General features: G+C 35.1%; 1 protein-coding gene across 1 annotated transcript in view; it reads left to right on the forward strand.

Annotated features, from left to right (window-relative positions):
* PKHD1 (PKHD1 ciliary IPT domain containing fibrocystin/polyductin) overlaps window positions 1-20,869 on the forward strand; it is a gene marked incomplete at both ends in the record, with an annotated part of 445,094 nt that overhangs the window by 275,414 nt on the left and 148,811 nt on the right. Inside the window, 2 exons of the mRNA XM_084258872.1 lie at window positions 13,775-13,888; window positions 16,438-16,525. Of these exons, the coding sequence (XP_084114998.1) occupies window positions 13,775-13,888; window positions 16,438-16,525 (202 nt within the window). The remainder of the gene's footprint in view (window positions 1-13,774; window positions 13,889-16,437; window positions 16,526-20,869) is intronic.

The raw sequence follows: 20,869 nt of genomic DNA on the forward strand, positions 1-20,869 counted from the left end.
GAGAGTTGGAGCCCAGAGGGGCATCCAGTGATTTGGAGCCCAGCGAGCAATCCAGCTACTGCCAGGGCAGTCTGTGGGACCTCAAGACCCACCTCTGGAATTAAACAAATACAGAAGGAGATTTTCTGGGACAGTGACCATTAACATATCCATAGTACCACTACCCTACTGGACTTTTGGCATAACAGCATTGGACTTGATTGGACCACCAGTTTTCAACATCCCAGAAAGAGCACACCAAAGAGATGCCAGCCAATACCAGTGACACAGTGTCCCAACACATAGGACAAATTAGAAAACAAGCAGCAGGAAGAAGAAAAATTACAAGCAACCAAGCATGTCCCCAGGGGGGTAGGGGGGGTGGGAAACACCACAAAAAGACATTCAAACACCAGACTGCAACCACAGTGACTTAGAGGAACTTATGATTCTTCCCAATAGAGAATTTAAAGATCTAGACCTCATGGACGTAACTGACATCTATAGGACACTAAACCCAAAAAAATGTGAGCACACATTTTTCTCAAGCACACATGAATCATTCTCTAGGATCGATCATATACTGGGGCACAAGACAAACATCAACAGATACACCAAGATTGAAATCATACCAACCATCTTTTCTGACCATGAAGGCATCAAACTAGAAATAAACCATAAAAAGAAGGTAAGGAACCCTCCTACCTCATGGAGTTGAAACCCACACTACTGGAAGGCCACTGGACTAATGAGGAGATCAAAGAAGGAATTAAAAAATACTTTGAGTTGAATGACAAGGAGGGCACCAGTTTCCTAAATGCATGGGATGCAGGAAAAGCAGTAATAAGAGGAAAATATATAGCAATACAGGCTCACATCAAGAAACAAGAAAGAGGGCCTCCCCTGGTGGCACAAGCAGTTGAGCACAGCACTGTGAAGCTGTCTGCAGCCTCTGCAGCACGGCTTCGATCCCAGCCGGCCAGCGAGGGTCCCACATGGCATGGCAAGCCTCTCCTGTCTCACCCACTGCTCCCTTCAGCAGTGTATTTCATCAGTCTACCTGTTCTGTTCCCCGCTCTGTCTCTGGTGAATCCTCTCACCCTCCTGCACATCTGTCCTGTACCCTGGTTCTTGTATAAATAAATAAATAAATCTTAAAAAAAGAAACAAGAAAGAACTCAAAGAAACAACCTAATCACACATCTAAAAGAACTAGAAAAATAACAACAACAAAAACCTTAAAACCAGTAGAAGAAAGGAAGTAATAAAAATCAAAGCAGAAATAAATGAATTAGAAACTAAAAAAAATTCTGAAAGATCAATGAACCCCAAATTTGATTCTTCAAAAAAAAATAAAATAAAATAGACAAACCCCTAGCCAGGCTCACTAAGGGAAAACAGGAGAAAGCACAAATAAATAGGATCACAAGTGAAAGAGGAGAAATCACAACTCACACAGCAGAAATCAAAAGAATAATCAGAAACTACTATTAACAGTTATATGCAAACAAATTCAACAATCTAGAAGAGATGGACAAAATTCCTGCAAGTTTACAATCACCCAAAGCAAGATAAAGAAGAAATAGAACACCTAAACAGACAATTACAAATAGTAAAATTGAAATGATAATCAAAAACAAAAGCCCAGGACCAGATGGATTTACAAATGAATTCTACCAAACATTCAGAAACGAATCAGTGCCTATTCTTCATAAACTCTTTCAAAAAATTGAGAAGGAAGGGATAATACCAAACATGTTCTATGAAGCCAACATTACACTAGTACCAAAACTGAACAAGGACAATACAAAAAAAGAAAACTACAGGCCAATCTCTCTAATGAACACTGATGCAAAATCCTCAATAAAATTTTAGCTAACAGAATCCAACAATGTATCCATAAGATAATTCACCACGACCAAGTAGGATTTATTCCAGGCACACAAGGATCCCTGGCCGCAGGGTGAGGGTCCCACATGGCGCACAGACCTCTCCTGCCGCCTGCTGCTCCCCTCAGCAGTGTACTTCTTCTGTCTGCCTGTTCTGCTCTCCGCTCTGGCTCTGGTGAATTCTCTCACCCTCCCGACTTCTGACTGTACCTGTACCCAGTGCTTATATAAATAAATAAATAAATCTTTAAAAAAAAAAAAAGAGTTTCCTTAAAAAAAAAAACACTAATGATAAAGGACTGATCACAAAAATCTACAAGGAGCTGATGAGACTCAACAAAAAGAAAGAAAATAATCCAGTCAAAAAATGGGCAGAAGAGCTAAAAAGAAACTTCTCCAAAGAGAAAATACAAATGGCCAACAGACATATGAAAAAATGTTCAACATCACTTGTAATCAGGGAAATACAAATCAAAACTACAATGAGATACCATCTCACACCAGTGAGAATGGCACATATTAAAAAAAACTAGCAACAACAAATGTTGGTGAGGATGTGGAGAAAAAGGAACTATCCTGCATTGCTGGTGTGAGTGCAAACTGGTCCAACCACTATGGAAAGCTGTGTGGAGAGTCCTCAACCTGCTAAAGATGGAGCTTCCATATGATCCAGCAATTCCACTCTTAGGTATTTACCCAAAGGACACAGATACATTAATTCAAAAGGGCACCTGTACCCCTATGTTTATTTATGATACCTACACTATGGAAACAACACAAATGCCCCAAAATAGATGACTGGATCAAGAAGATGTGGTATATATACATAATGGAATATTACTCAGCAATCAAAAAAATAAACTCATGCAATTTGCAGCAACATGGATGGAGCTGGAAGGGCTCATGCTCAGCGAAATAAGCCAGAAAGAAAAAGAAAAATACCAGATGGTCTCACTCATAGCAGGACTTTAGAAAACCTAAATAAGGGACCAGGAAAAAAGCTAATTGTGATAAAGTAAAAATCAAAATCAGCAATCAACTATAAACCAGTGACACACTAGGGGGGGTGAGGGGTAGGAAGGAGGAGGATCAAAACAAGGGAGGGTGGAAATTATATGGGGACTATAACCAAGATGAAAATGCATACATTGGGCAAAAGTGAAAAATGATGTAAAATATATATAAAATTAAAAAAGTAATTAAAAAAAATTTGAAGAGGTATGGGGCACACTCCTGAGCATTCTTACCACCCTGTCCTGAAAGAGTGAGATGGCAGCCAAACAGTAACATGGTCGTTTGTGTGATGGGGACTCAGTACAAGGAGGAACCTGTGTGAGCACACTCCTTCCTCCCTCTTCTACTTAAGCAGCCATTGGCCCAAAGAAACCTGAAGTCAGAGGAAAGGAAAAGCCATTGGTGTAGGGTGTGCAGATCAGCAGTGCCATGGGGCTCTGAGAAGAGTAGGAAGAGACTACGGAAGCCAAAATATTGATGGAAGCACTTCAACACAGCTTCCAACTACCACAGCAGATCTGATTCTTTCATATTTCATACAGACAAAGATTAAACTAACTTCTTTCTCTAGCTGAGTCACACTGTTGGTCCTGCCCACTATACTGTCAACTCTAATTCGTACTCTCTCTTTATGGACTGCCTCTAATGCATTATCTCTACATTGTACACTTGTGTGGGACTTACTTTGTTTTCCTTTGTGCTTTAGGGGTATCTAAGGGCAATACCTGTTTTTAATTTCTCCTTTCATTTTATTATTTCAGTTCATTTTTCCATACTGGGGAGATCTTTTGGGATTAGGATATTTTCTTACCAGATTGATATCATTTGTTTAATATTTTATAAAAGCTCCATTCAGTTATTTGATATAAATAGTAAATAAACCAGAGCTTCATTCTTGTTACTACAAAACTTAGGTCATGTTGACATCTATTACTAAGATTTTTCTTTATTGGTAAGTTATTTTTCAGTTCCTGAGGCCACTTAATATTATAATTAAAATGTGTTAGCTGAAATTCTGTGCCACTTTCCAATTTTGACTTCTGCATTTCAGATCTTATTTTAAACTTTGTTCATGCCCAACGTTATTTTTTCTTACTACTAGACAATGGTGTATTCTTTTTCACCCTTCCTTGTCCATGTGTTCCAGGCCTAAAGGTTGATAATTGGAACCCATCTGCCCAGTTCTATGTGTGTTATGCCTGAAGGAAGACTTTCAACCCATCTGTCCAATTCTACCACGCCCTAAAGAAATCCCAACATGAAATAGATAATAAGACTAGTTAGTAAACAAACTTAATAGATGTGGACATTGGCACAGAGCGTTGCCAGAGACTGTCTGTTATCTGATGCCATTTTATTCAAGTAACAACATTGTGGAATGATATTTCTTGGTGGTCCTAGTTTTAAGGCAACTGGTGCTGGCAAAAGGGATGAATTGACTTTTAGTAGAGTAGAATCATAATGCGAGAATCCAAAGGGAAGTTTAAGATCAAAGCTTTGCTTACAGGGCTACAGCTGTACCACAAATGACAAACTCAAATTTCATTTTTTGTTCGGTGGTTGTGTCATTAGTCTGATAAAACATTTGAGATAAACAAAGTATTTCACTTGCATGTACACTCTTTCACTGGTCATGAATTTGCTCATTGCCTACCACATACCAGGTATCATGGGAGAAAATTGAATTTACATAAAGAGAAGTCAGGAACCCTAGTGTTCAAGAGATGTCTCAATGAAATAGTGGAGACAAACTAGTAAAAACATAATTGAAGAGTAACCGCTTCCAATGTGGAAGGGGCCTAAAGAGAAAAGAAGTCTAGCAAAGCACATATTTGTGGACAAGCCTTCTGGAAATTATAGGAAATAGGTATGCCTAGGTTGTAGGTTTCCACAGTGTGAGGACAGCAGATGAAGTTTCTTGGCCTTTTAAATTATGCTACGGAGCTTGGATTTTTTGAGGAAGGCAGTAGGTTAGTCACTGTATAGTTTTCAACAGGGAAATGACATAATTAGATTTGGTCTTAGAAAGATCACTCCTGTTTAAAAATGAATAATTGTCCATATTAAGAGTGATGCCCTCAAGCCTTTACATGCTTTTATGAATCTTCTCTTAGATCATGAAAGGGAACAAATAAGTGCATGTAAGGCAAAATGATTCCTCTGATAGAGTGATTTTTCTAAAACTTCAGTTACAGAATTGTCTTTGTCTCTGTCTCCTTTTTCTTTCCTTCCATTCCCTTCACTTTCAATGTATGTCAGCTCAGAACCAAACATTTTTTTTTTTTAAATTTCTTTTTATTTTTTTATTATTTTTTAAAGATTTATTTATTTATTTATTGATGTAAGCACTGGGTCCAGTCAGAAGTGTGGGAGGGTGAGAGAATTCACCAGAGTTGGAGCGGAGAACCGAGCAGGCAGACAGATGAAATACACTGCTGAGGGGAGCAGCGGGCGGCAGGAGAGGTCTGCGCGCCATGTGGGACCCTCACCCGGTGGCCAGGGATCGAACCGGCGATACAGAGGCTGCGGGCAGCTTCGCAACCCAGCACTCAACTGCTGCGCCACCAGGGAGGCCCAGAACCAAACATTCTTTCTGGGACTTGATTGTTCAGCAATGAGCAAAACAGACACGATTCCTGTTTGTTTGTTTGTTTGTTTTTTTCTTATTGGTAGAAAACAGACATGAAATAGTAAAATACATGGAGAAGATCATTTTAGATGGTAATACATGCACTAAAGGAAATCAAAACAGAAAAGTTAGCTGTTGAGAGTCCATCTTAGCTATTGGCACCATCGATTAGGTAGAAACAAAGCAAGGGTAAAACCCAGTGATAAATTGGGCAATCTTGGAAAAACCCAAGGTATTTAAAATTTTTAGTCTGTCTAGTAGAGGAACGCTGATAAAAATGCCAGACTTGTAGCCTCACAATAAACATTGGTTGTGTTCATTGTTTTAAATATCTGTTTCTTTGCCCTTGAGTAACTGTCGTAGCTCATCCCTTCTACCCATGTCTCTTCTTAAATAAGACATCATTCCTATGCTTTAACATGTGCTACTTGTTATTTTAAATATCACTTTTATTAACATGGTAGTGTTCCAAGGGTTCTACTCAGTGGGCAGTGTTTTAATTCTCTGCTTTTAAAAATTGCAAATGGGGAATTCTCTTGTGATACATTTTAGGAGGTTTTCTGAGGCAGAGAACTAGTAATTTGTGTCTTTAAACTTAATAGAACCTCCCTTGATTCCTAAGTAAGCAACATACATGCCCTACACATCAATGTCCCTGAGGACACAGCAGTTCATTGTTCCTCTGACCTGTCACAACCAGGTCACATGAGGCACCACCTAGTCACTCAGTAATTATGCTGGAAACTGGGTTTTTAATCCTAAAAGTTGTCACATACTGTTTTGCAGAGCCAGTGATGGGTATTTGTCAGCCCTGTCTCACATCTGTAGCCAGGAGCCTAAGGTCATCATTAGCACATGACTTTGATTGTCAGGAAATGAAGTACTAGGTGTATGGAAGTTTCTTTCATTGCTTCCATGATTGGGACTTTCTCAATCCTAAAGAAGAAAAATCCATACACAGTTTATTGCCTTCTGAACTGACAGTTCTGTAAGACTCATTGGATGATTAAGTAATAAGAAGGAGACAAACCAGAGAAAAGTGTAGATTAAAACATATCCTCCAGCTTAAAGCCACAATACCCAGTAGTCAGAGGCATTAAGTAGCAATAGAGACACTTGTGATGATGTTTGTTAAAGAATAAAATATTAAGTAAAATTATATCTATCTAGCTATCCTTTTTTAAGTTTTACTCTGATTAGCAAGTAATTTAGATTTAATGAGTAAATATAAGTATACATAGGTATCTGCAAAATAGATGGTTTATGAATTAGCTAATGTAGTTCATTAGTCAACAGATCAGATTCTGCCTATAATCTTACAACTAGCTAGTTGTAAAATTAAAAGGTGATATCAAAGGGTGTGACTTTTAAATACTATACTTATTTAACTATAAAGGCAAAAGCATAAAAGCTTTATTCTTCAGAGATTCTGGAAATACTTAGCTTTGATTCTGTGTAAGTCCCAAAGAAGAGTGGCAGCCAACAGCTAAATAATACATATTTCAAAATGAGTTTAATCATAGAAATAAATGTTTATTAGTTTTCTGACAAATACTACTTTATCCTTATCTATGTATATGCTATATGGTGACATGAGAAATGATTATTCTGTTTTGTTGGGCCATTAGTCTTTACTAAGCAAATTTACAGTAATCGTATTTATTTTAGCACTTAAGTACTTTCTAAATCAGTGTTTCCCAAACTTTATTTTGAACTCTTGAACTTCTATTATAGCAACATAAGCTTCCCTAGGAATCTATTTTGAAAAATACTCAAATAATTATATAATAAATTATGGAATATCATTTAATTATTTTGCATGAAAAAACTAATTTTAGCCACATAGGCAAGAATGTGAAAGGATGAATGATTTGTTTTCTTGATTAGAAAACTCATACAAGTTTGAGAGGAATTTAAATATACTCCCTGCAGTTCCTTGAACTAAACATTCAAATAAGCAGTCATCTATAATAATTTTATCTTTGAAATATGTAGTGTCCAACACTTTAGGAATAGAATATTATTGGCTAGGAAGAACTTGCTTTCTTTTTCTAATTTCTATGTGTTAGTATTACTTCTGAAATGTTTTATTTCTCTAGTATTTCTACTAATAGTTTATTTTTACTATTATTACTACAAAAGTCAGCATTTCTAAAAGCATATATTATCTGTAGAAACAGTGCTTTGTATGACTAACTTGCATTTAATCATTTAACTCTCAAAAAATTGGATACAGCATTGTGCCTATTTGGTAGTTGCAGAAATCAAGTCTTACAGAATTCTCTCAACCTTATTTATGAAGTTTTAAGGCTTTTTATATGTTTTACCATTGAATCAATGAATGAATTATATATTAACATTTCATTAAATAGCCTATTGATTGTCAACAAATTGGAGGCTACCTCAATGATAAAAATTTGTCAGCCTGAATAAAACGATTCTGAGGTATTAGAGATAATTCTTCAGTAACACCTATTGGCTATTTCTTATAGCCATTTGTTATCTCCTTGGGCTGAGAGCCCTTCCACCCTCTTTTCATCTCTTTTCCCCTTTCCAGTGGAACTGATTCTGTTAGGGAGAGGTGCTTTAGGGGTAGGTGGGTGAAATATACCCTGGAAATTAAAAGCTAGTTCAGAATATAATTGCTTAATGATTTCATTGATTCAGAGCTATTTGATAGTAAGAAGGTGCTATAGACTTAGCTCTGAAGGAAATAGCTACAGCAAGACATGAGAAAAATAGATATGTTCCAGGTAGAAGCTAGGCTTCCAAAGTTATCTCCATATAACCTACTTTTAAAGATGAGAAAAATGTATAAAATTAATGAGGGGGGGTAATTTCTTAACCTACCTTTCATGTGTAATCTTGATATTTATAAAATGTGAAGGTTATTTTGGACAGGAAAAGAAATAATTTAGAAATGCAATTTGTTGTTGTGGGTTCAGTGAAGAGGGCCTGAGAAATAGTTTGTTAAGGAAATGTTTCTAAAATTTGGGGCAGGATATTTAATATGTGCAGGTTTTTTTGTATATCAGTTATACCTCAATAAAGCTGTAAAAGGAAATTTAGTGGCATGAAGAAGAAAAAAAAATATTTTTCAATTCCATTCTTTTGATCAACAAATACTGATGAATATCACAGGATTTTACTTACTATGAAATATACTATACATTTACAGAGAAGTTCATAAAACATACACAGCTGAATTAAACATTATAAATCCATTCTAGTGGGTATGTAGTGAAATTTTATTATTCTAATTTGTATTTCTTTAATTTCTAATGTGATTTGTACTTTCTAAGTATTTATTGCCTGTGCGATGTCTTGTTTTTTTATGATGGATTATCTGTTTTATATTGATTTATTGGAATCATTTCTATATTTTGGAATGTACTTTTTCAACATCAGTTATATGTACTTACACAGTGGCTTGATTTTTCATTCTCTTAGTGGTATCTCTAGATAAATTAAAATCTGTATTTTAATATAGTTCATTTTTTAAGTCTCTTCCAGTATAAATTATATGTTTTGATTGAACATAGTCAATCAGTCAGCAAGCCTAGCTATATGATTCCTATCATTTAAGCATGTTAAACTTGCTTTAGGGCTATCATGTGATTATTATTTACAAATATCTGCTGCATGCCTGAAAAGAATATATACATTTTCTGAGTCTACTTTCCCATCTATGCCTATTATCTTAACTTTGCTAGTTATAGAATTCAAAAGCTGTTTCCTTACTATACTTTTTGTTTACTCTATAAATATTTATTTTGCCACTGTTATTATAGATATATCTGTATCTCCTTTTATTTTTGTCAATTTTTGCTTTATTTTGAAACTGTGATATAAAGCACGCTAATGCTTAAAATTATTGCAAATTACTGATGGAATGAGTTTTTATTTTGGTGGAGTATTTATTCCAAATCATTTTCTGCAAGAAGATTGAAAAAATTATCACTTCACCACATAGATAAATAAACTATAGATAATACATAAACTACAGAGAAACTATAAATGACTCTGTTAGCAGTACACAGTATCATCTCTAATATAACACACTGTTGAAAGAAGGAGACAAGAAGATCAGAGTTATTTGTGGTCTTGTGTGCTGTGACAGCCCACAGAGGGCCACTTAGCAGAGACTTAGTCAACAAGTCAGGTCCTGGAAGACATCCCAACTGAACTGCTTTCTAGGTTTGTTGAGGGACTTCTGTGGTTCAGTATGTGAGCCTGTCCAGGAAACTGAGAGAAAAGGAAGGAGTTCTAATTGTCACAGTTGTTTTGAAATGTTTGCTGTCTCAAACCATTTTAAAATATGATGGAGGACGACTAGGATGTCTTGGGATGGCTGTGGTGTGGTGACATACATCCGAAGAGATGTGATTCCTGAAGTCATACCTTTGAATCATACCCAGTGTTGTAAGCCAATGTTACTTCAATAAGAAAAAAATTGTCATAAGTTGATAACACTGCAGTGAAGAATTTTGGGCTTTAAATTTATCCACTTTCCACACTATTCATTTAGAGCAAGTTCCTTGCATTCCTTGAAGAATGCAAGGAGCATGGATGATTTTGCACAAAAACAGACATCTAATGTAAGATCAGAGAGGCTTTTAGAAATAAATTGCTGTGGGCCTCCCCTGGTGGCGCAGCAGTTGAGCGCTGGGCTGCGAGGCTGCCCGCAGCCTCTGCAGCACCAGTTCGTTCCCCCCTGCTGCCGGTGAGGTTCCCACAAAAAAAAAAAAAAAAAAAAGAAATTGCTGTGCAGCCAGGTTTTGAGGTGTGATTAGACAGGATGGATGTGAGGGATTTTAACACTCAGGGAGTCTTGCAGGTACAAAAGAAAATGCAGAGGGAACGGTAAGTAGTTCAGTGTGGTTGGCTTCGTGACAAGGTGTGAGGAGTCATGTTGAGAAAGTGGGCTTATGTGTAAACTACATTCATACTCGATTTTATCAAAGAGGTTTAGTTAATAAAATAATATAAGGTCCTTCTCCCTTTTCATACCTTTGAATTTCATGAAATCCATTTGTACCATATTCCTGAAGTCATTGTAATGGTTATCTTTCGTATACCAGAACTTATTTTCTTCCATCTCCTCAGGTGATTTTAGCATCTGGAACATATTCTGTTTCCCCTCCATTGCCCACCATTATGCTCAGTAATGGCAACTTCCCTTACCTCTTTCCTATTGCTCCCCGCCCACATGTCCTAGGATGGTACTTATTAAGCCTAAGCCCAGCATCATAACTTATTAGCTGTGTAATTTCCCACAAGTTAGTTAACCTCTCTTTGTCTCATTTTCCTCACAAGAACCTCCATAATATCCATCATGGGCTTGTGAGAATGAGATGAAATCATGTATGCGAAAACACCTGGCGTGTCTTTGCAGTGCCATGAATGTGATTTCCCCTCTGCTGCAAGGATCTAAATCCACTCAGGTTGAAAATGCCTTTTGCTGCAGCTATGAGCAGATTGCAGCAGCTTTACAGGGAAAACCAGAGAGGAACTGCATCTTTCTGAGAGTGACTTCTCTGGGGACCACTCTCCTTCAGGGACAAAGAGCACACTAGTGAGGGCACCTCATTATTCTCTGGCTACTAAATTTGAGAATAAGATGAGGAGCCCGGTCTTTAGGCTTTCCCACTCACCAGCCTCTACAATTTCAGGTGCATTGCACTTGAGTGTTGAAATAGCCGGTATTTCCTTCTCTTAGGTTGCTCTTGCCTTCTTTCTTATCAGTCCCTATCCCCCGTCTTTCCCTTCCTCCACATCTCAAAAAAGGAATCCAAACTGTGGTCATTTTAGATACCAGAGGATCACGGAAGGCTGGCTAATTTTGCCCAGATTTTCTGTGGAAGCCCCACATGTGCTGCAGTTTTGGGTTGCATAATTGATTTAATCTCTGATTTTAGAGGAACGCTGAACTCGTTTTGTGGGACTCAGCATACATTTCTCTAGGGCAAAAACTGTCCTACATTTTTCTCTCTGGTATCTGTTTAGTGCAAGACCATTTCTTCCCCTGCACCCCCCCCCCCAAGAATCTAAAGTACCCTCCGTGAAATAAATGAAATCACAGTTGGAAAATGGCTTACCGTACAGACTTTTAACCACAAGACAAGGCTACACCACGTACATTTTCTTAGTGTTTCCCTCTGTCCCTGCTTCCCCTCTTTCTGCCCTAGCACATCTTTCTTTTGGCTAAGAGGACACATCAGTGCCTCAGCTGAGATTGGGAGCATCTATATCAAGTGCTACCATGCCTTCCTTTCTGACTAAATACACAGGCTGTGGCTTCTAATCCTTCTTCGCCCATTGACCTACTGTGTGACCCTAGATAGGTGTACTTACATCTCAACATCTTATTTTCAGCAGTCCCTTTTAGTATGACTGCGAAGATTAGACTATAATGACTAGCCTATAAATTTGTAAGTTGTGAGGTTAACTGAGCCTTTGGCTAGCCAGATATCTATGGAGTAGCAACTAGGGATAATGACTTTATGTCCCCTGAAACACCATTTAATCAAGATGACAATGAGGCAATTTTATTTATTTTTATTTTTTTAAAGTATTTATTTATTTATGCATACAAGAGCTGGGGTGCAGGCCAGAGATGTGGGGAGTGAGAGGATTTGCAAGAGACAGAGTGGGGAACAGAACAGGCAGATTGACTGAAGTACACTGCTGAGGGGAACAGCGGGCAAGTCAGGAGAGGTCTGTTTCCCTGGCTGGCTGGGGATCGAACTCATGCTGCAGAGACTGCGATTGCTTCATAGTGCAGTGCTTAACACTTTGCACCACCAGGGAGGCCCCACAATAAGGCAATTTTAAATTTATGATCTGCTTCAGACTGTAGTTGGCAGCCTGATTCGTGGTAATATTTTTCAGGAATTTCTGGAGGGTCTTTTTGGTAGCAGTTATTTTTGTGAACCTGTTTGATCTAATAGATAGTTTGTAGACCATCTTTACACTAGTTGTTTGTTGAGCTTCCCTGGTGGCCTAAGGGTTAAGTCTCAGTGCTATCACTGCCACAGCCTGAATTTGATCCCCGGACAGGGAGCTAACCCACAAATGGCATAGCAGACCTCTCCTGTCTGGCCTGCTGATCCAGTGCATTTCAGTAAATCCACCTGTTCTGCTCCCCACTTTGTCTCCAGTGAGTCCTCTAGTCCCCTGCCCCTCTGGCCTACACCCCAATTCTGCTACATCAATCAATCAAGTTTGCTTCTTGAAAACTGGTTCTGTGTAGTATTTTTTGTACTCTAAGATATATTTCCTCAAGAAAATAATCTTCATTGGATGCATACTCACTTGACACTATTTTCACAAGTTATCAAAACAATTCTCACATTGCAAAAATGACCAACAACAGGTTCACATCAACACAGAGAGGTTAGAAGTTATCCCCAACTGCTGTCTGAATATCCTAAGCTGAATGGGTTGTGTCCTATGCTCTTAAAAGAATTTAGACTTTAAAAATAATGCATTACTTATTGAATAAAACACAGCATAAACTGACCATTGTTCAAATTCAGACTCTGAATTCTATCAATACTTTTGGATAAATGTGGACAAGTCTCTTGACCACTAAGCCTTATTATGGATGAATATTTTGAATAGAAATAAGAATCACACTACCTAGGTTTGTTCTGATGATAAAATACTAACATGTAAGTAAAGCAATTTGGGGATCCAGTCATAAATAGTGTATCATCCAGGTTTTGCTGTAATGTTATAAATGTAACAAATAATACCCAGATCTCAATGGTTTACAATAACAACTTTTTTATGCTAGACTCAGTTGGATCTTATTCCAGCTTGTATGTTCCATTCAGGTCTTCTGTGTATATCTCTTCACTAGAGGCTCTTTGAGGAATTCTTTCATGACCAAGAATGTCATTACAGGTGATCTGGTGAGAACCTCTTAATCAACACCACAGGGGCAGTACTATTACTTCTACTCAAATTTCATTGGCCCAAGCTAGTCACATGGCCAGACTAAATATTAGCAGCTCAGCACAGTATACACTGCAATAATGGAGAAGAGTAACCACTTACTGAAAAGTAACTCAGTCTCCCTCAGAGAAATTCAGCAGTCCTAGTTGTCCCCTTTTCTCATTCCAACTGTGTGACCATTGGTTCTTCTCCACATAGCCTACTTTCTAGCCTCCATTTTGTATTCTTGAAGTTAGGGTAATGTTAACCCCTCCCTCTTTTAATTTCAAGTTAATTGAGATGGTATACTCTTCTTTGTAAACAGGTACTTTAGAAAATCCCTTAGAAAAAGAACAAAAGCTTCGGATTCTCCTTAGAGCCTCAGAGGGAGTATTTTGTGACCGCTTCAATGGAATTCACATTGATCCAGGGACAATTGGTAAGAGTATAATATAGCTTTGTTTCTTTTAAATGAAATGTGTGTGTGATAGAGAAGTACCATTCATAAAATACCTGCTGAATTGCAGGCACTCATCTAGATAACTCTTATTACATCATTCATCAGTTCTTCTGGTAACAGTGTCCATTACTACAGATGTCAGACTAAGACTCAGATGATGAGCAATAAGCAGAAGGCCACACAGATTTATAATATCTTAACTGAGATTTATATGGAGATTGGCCAGACATCAAAGTCTGGACTGAGTCTGTGTTATCAACTATCAATACTGAGTGGTTATATGCTGTGTATATACATATATTTTTAAACTGATAGATCCGTAGATTGCTAAGGAATGTTGACAATTTCTTCATTTGATACTGCCACAATAGCTTGTCCTATTTTAAATCTGGTCTACCTAGATGCATAGAAACTGGGACTGGTCTTGTGTAACCATGCTGTAAAAAACGCACAATAACTCAATTTTAAGGGACATATATATATATATATATATATATATATATATATATATATGAAGCTATCACATTTTAATATTTTCTTACTTTTTCTATATGAATGACTAATTTAATAAGATATCCGTGATTCAGTAAAGGGAAAATAATCATGTAAGGCTAGGATGAAGTTTGGTAATCTGGTTTTGTAATATATAACCATTAACATATAATGCTTTGATAGTGTTTTATTGTTTCCAAAGGATTTTTCATATATGCTATTTATTTTACCATTTTTGCAAACATGAGATTCAAGAATTATATAATTTTTTCAAGTTAACAGACTAGGTGGATCGTATCTCTTTTTTGCTATGGTGTCCACTGTGCTTTATGGGGTGCCACAATGGATTAAGCTTTGCATTAGAGAGGAGTATAGGAGTTCAGCTTTCCAGACTCCAGACTGCAGGGACAAAATCAAACTACTTCTTTTCTAGTTCTCTCTGATACTAAATTAAATAAGGAATGAAATATTTGTTTCACTGCATACTTAAAGTTTTGTGATATCATTAGTAATCAACAGGCTTTAATCTTTTTAAGTATTATCATTTCCTTTAAACAACTAAGAAATGGTGTCATTTTACAGTAAAGCTCTGAAGATTGGGAATGACCAGAAGATCTGCTATTCTGGTCAATTGAATTTTCTGGCTAATTCAAATTTAAGGAAATGAACTGCTTTTTTTACAATCTTTGTTGTTGGAAATTTCTCTAAGTTGCTTCATGTGTTTCCCCTGCCTAGCTTACTTAACCAATAGTGAAAATGAATGGCATTTATAATGATGATGATATTGTATGAAACTTTGCAATATATCTATTATTATGAAAGAAAGTGAGAGTATTTTTTACATTTTCATTAATTGTGATTTTAATTTTATCATCTTCTGACTTTTCTGAGAGTGTAGAGAAAATTATGGATGTTGACTAAACAGTCTTTAGGTTCTACTTAACTGAGAGTATTTTTTACATTTTCATTAATTGTGATTTTAATTCTATCATCTTCTGACTTTTCTAAGAGTATGGAGAAAATTAGGGATGTTGAATAAACAGTTTATTAGGTTCTACTTAACTAAGATTTTTCGGTTCAAATTGGATGAAAACCAAAGGCATATTATCTGCTCATTATTGGCATTTGCTTCCTTTATTCATATGTTTTTTGTTAAAAATAGTGAAATCTTTAGATTACAAGATTAATGATTTATAGCAAAACAGGATGCCAGGCATATACAGGCAGCCCATGTGGGCACAGGAAGAAAATATTAGAACTTATATTTATACATGTATATGAATATGTTCAAATACATACATATATATTTATCTACAAATAAATACACATGAATTAAGGGTGCATGATCATACTTTTTAGATGCTTGAGTTTATGCTTAAAACATTTCTAGATCAGTAGAATATGAGGTATTGTGCTTCATATGATATAAAATGGCAGTAAAACATGTAAGAGGAAATACCTGAAGGAATAAAACTGGACTGCATCAAGCATGTCCCTGGTAAGACTTTAATTTGTGAGTCTGAAATAAATTATATTTTGAAACAAAGGGCCTAAAGATCTAGCTTTTGATATCTGTAATAAAACAAAAATATGAGGCCCAACCGCTGAAAACAAAGCTAATAGCACCAAATCTCTTTCCTTAGGAAATAAAATAATCTTTGTCTTTTAGAAAAAAGTGTATAACATGAAACATCAAAACCAGTTAACTTCCAACAGAATTGCACACAGCTTGGTATGATCTAATGGTAAAAATATAACTAGCTAACTGTTAGAGATGTCTGTTTCCCAGTTTTTGGATGTCTTGATATGGTACAGTATTCATTTCTTGATAGTTTCAGAGAATAACTTTCATGGCCATGTGAGATATATATATATATGATATGCTGAAAACAGAGTTTTAAATATTCTTTTTCTGGTCAGGTGAAGATCTTAATGTACAGTTTCTTTGCACAATAACCTCTCTTTGGAGTTTTGCTATGTCAAGTTAATCTCTGTGAAGGTTTTTCCAATCCATCTGTTGCTCCTTTTATTTTCAGGTGTTTATGGAAAAGTCCAGCTTCACAGTGCTTATCCTAAAAAATCCTGGACACATCTTGGAGCTGACATCGCCCCAGGGAATGAGAGGTAAGAAGTGATAGTGAGTTAGGGATATGCTGTTTGGTTGAGTTTGCTTCAACTTGAGGTTTTGTTAAAAAATAAAAAAAAATTAGATACTAGAATCATAATTCAAGGATGAATCAGTGAAAATATAAGGAATTAAGGTGATTTAAAAAGATATGTCACATAAAATGAGGGGATCAAAAACAAATCAGACAGGAAGGATATTTAAGTTTATCTGAGCAGTAAGTTTTAGATAATGTATGTTTACTATTCTTATAAATTATAAATTCTATAAGATAATTGGTGAAGCATGAGGTGAGTCCACAATAGTCTGAGTTGAAATGGTAGCTGGTACTGAGGTAGACAGAAGCTAAGTAGGAAAGTAATGAAGCTTATGAAGAATCTTGTAGAATTTAAATGCAGTAGTAGAAGTTACTATGCACTGAAGGCATAAAGAGACACCAGTGCATCAAAACGAATACATAGTATAAATAACAAACTGCATGTACCTGAATGCAGAAGATAAGATCAGGAGATAAAAATTGCAGAAGAGAAGGTATTAGAAATAGAGAAAAGGATATAGAAAATTTATGTAGATAATTGCTCATTTGAATATGAGCCCAGAACTACCAAGGAAAGAGTAATGAAAAACTACAACTAAGGAATTATGCTCAGTGAAATAAGTCAGAAGGAAAAAGAAAAGTATTAGGTGGTTTCACTTATAGGAGGAATATAGGGGAACCAAATAAGACATCAGGGGAAAAATATAATAACAATACAAAACACACCACAAAAAATAAAAACAAACAGACAATTACAAACCAGACATGCTGCAGGGGAAGGGGAGGGAGAGGGATCAGGAGGAGAGAGGGAGGACCACAGGGAACTGAGGTGATGGTGCAAGGGTGAATTGGTGAAGGAAATTCTATGGGGATTACAGCTGAGGGGGTAACAAAAAGCAAATATTGTTTAAAAATAAACAATGATATAAAATATATACAAAGAAAAAAGAAAAACTACAACTAAAATACATAAAACAAGCCTGTGGGTAGGTACATTTAATTTGAACAGATCAACATCAAGAATAATTACTGCAACATATCCTCACAGTACAAGAAAAAGCAGTGAAAAAAGCGAAAGAAAAACAGAAGGGAACGAAAGCTTGCTACCTTAGAATTCTCTACAACATTAAATATATATAAGTTGAGAGTGGTACCAAATCCATACTTATTTAGAGAAAAAGCAGAATTGTGCAGCCTGCTAAATGCCACTCACATGTGAAAACAAAGAGAAGCTATCTTTTGCTTTTTTTTTGCTAAAAAAATGCAAGAAGTGTTAAATTATAAGATCAAACTGAATATAAAATACATGAATAAGAATAAAATTCAAGAATAAAACAATGATATGCAAAGTATATATATGTACATATATTAAGGCTATTGATAGAAAGGCAGTAAAATAAGTTGAACATATTATAGACATGGTTATTGAAATTAGATAATTATAAGTTTTCCTATAAAAGTAATCAAATGAACTTTGAAACAATAATATATTCTATTATTACTATATAACATTATAAATGATAATACATTAGTGAGGGACCTGTGTATAAATTGTACATAACTAATAGGTTATACTTATGTATATGCATATATATGTGTGTGTGTATATATTATATATATATATATATATATACAGGTGTGTATTATATTAAAATCTGGGACTATCATCATAGGAAACTGGAGTTGAGTCATGAGGGCCATAGGAAGTATTTATGACTTACTTTGTTCTGGCAGTCTTTAAAGAAGGATATACACCTTTTAAGTCATCAGAGAGAAAAGAGAATGAAAGAAACCATAAAATAGTGAAATACATAGACAAGAAAATAAAACAGTAATAAATTGAAACAAAATAGACAATTGAAGTGAGAAAGTAAGAATAAATCTTCCAGGTATAAAAAGATGTTTTATATATTATATATTATTTTTCCTTTTCTTGTGACTAATTCTGTAGCTCTGACCACTAAGTTTACTCATATCAACTTGTGCAAGTTAAAGACAGAAGTTGATGAATGAGAAAGTAGGAAACTAGAAGTCTTGAATTATTTAAAGAGATACAGATTTAATCTCTAATAACTTCAAGCATACAAAGAAAGCAATATGTAAAATCATTAATGAGAATTCAAATGGAAGATGTTGAAAAGATATAACTGTAATTTTATAAAAATATATATCTACATAGTACCATTTTGAAATTGAAAAATAGATTATATATAGGAATATAAAGTGTAGTTGGCTAAAGAAGAATAAAACTGAAAGAACAAATAATAACAAAAAACATAAGGTCATCAAAGATTTATCTCCAATATTATATTTGACTCACATAAATGTGTGACATGTTCTTTTAAGTATCAGACACTTTTTATGTTGTATAATCTAATCTATAGCAAAGGAAAATATGCAAACCTTTCCAATTCATTTTCGGAGGCAAATATAAAATAATTTTTAAACAGCTACTAAAGATAATTCAAGAAAAGAAAACTTAAGAGCAGTTTAGTGTAAATAAAATGTAAAAATTGTAAGTAAAACAGCAATGAATGAAATCCAGTAAATTAATAGAAGGAAAAAAAAATCACAATTGAGTGTAACCTTTTTAAGTAAAGAAGGATCGTTCAATCTAGAATAATCCATGAATATAATTTAAGTAATAGATACAAAAATTAAAAACATGATAGATTTACTACAAAACAGAAACTCAGCTTGCATTGTTGGAATAAACAATAAATTAAGACTTCCTTTAAATCGGTATTCCTTAATAGAGTTGCTTAGCCATTAGTTGAGAATCACTGCTTTAACTTATTATTCAAAACAAATAATTAAAAAATCCTTTTCCAACAAACTGCTTTCTATTTTATGGAAAAACATACTAAAAATTACTGATTATTACAGAGATTATTAACTATTACTTTTAAAGATTTTAGCCAATGTATTGAGTAAACACAGAATGTGTAAACTGTAACTATTAAAGTAATTCAAACTAAAATTTTTGTTGGTTACATATTTTGTTCTAAAAAAACCCAAGATAAACTATAAAGTACTAGTAAGAGGGAAAAAAGGAAATTAGAATAAATGGTGATGCATGACATAAATGGAAATACGCAATATTTTAAAGATGTCAAATCTAATGCAAATTTAAGTATAACATATATGTGTGTGTGTTTGGAATCTAACCCATTAATTCTAAATCTTTTATGATAATAAACACTTGAAGATAATCATATATAGCCAGTTATTTTAAAAAGTGTATATAACTTTAATATGAGTAAACACTTTATTGTTATTGGCACTAGAACAGAAGATAATGCCTAGTAATAGACTCAGGTATGTGTTACTCCTTAGGCTTTGAATAAATTAGCATTTCAATTTAATTGAAAACTTGTGCTGGGATAATTGTTTGAAAAATATATAAATTCTCACAGGATTCACTCTAAAATAAATTGTAGGTCAAAAAATTACATATGAAAAAGCTAAAGCATAAATTATTTTGAAGAAAATTTAAGTATTATGTAATTTTATTTTTTTTTAAGATTTATTTATTTATGCATACAAGAGCTGGGGTACAGGCCAGAGATGCAGGGAGTGAGAGAAATCACCAGAGACAGAGTGGGGAACAGAACAGGCAGATTGACTGAAATACACTGCTGAGGGGAGCAGCGGGCGAGACAGGAGAGGTCTGCCTCCCCATGTGAGTTTCTCCCAGGCAGGCGGGGGGTCAAACTCATGCTGCAGAGGCTGCGGACTGCTTCATAGTTCAGTGCTTAATCCCTTGTGACACCAGGGTTTACGTAATTTTAAACTAAGGAAGACTTGCCTGATCATAACAAGAAATAACAACCTTCACAGCAAGAAATAATAGATTTGACAACATAAATATAACAGTATTTCTGCATGTCAATTGCAAAATATAAAGGTAAATATATATAGACAAAATTTACAAGATATAATAATACAAGTGAATGGCTTATAATTTTTACATGTAAAGAACTTTTAGGAGTAAAAAGAAAACAATATGAACATACCAGAGCAGTCATGAAAAACTTTGACTATGTGAGCCACAATGAAACAAAAACAAAAACATACATATAACTAACATATAACTAACATATACACAAACATGTTTTTTTTTCTTTTCTAAAACCAAAAATAATGGTAAAACAAAAATTAGATACCAGTTTAAAATTTTATTTTTTATTTATTTTTTAAATTTTTTAAAAAGATTTATTTATTCATACATACAAGAGCTGGGGTTCAGGCCAGAGATGTGGGGCCAGAGACAGAGTGGGGAGCAGAACAGGCAGAATGATTGAAA

The sequence above is a fragment of the Talpa europaea genome (genome assembly GCF_964194135.1).
Source record: "Talpa europaea genome assembly, chromosome: 2".
In the NCBI taxonomy this organism is placed as follows: domain Eukaryota; kingdom Metazoa; phylum Chordata; class Mammalia; order Eulipotyphla; family Talpidae; genus Talpa; species Talpa europaea.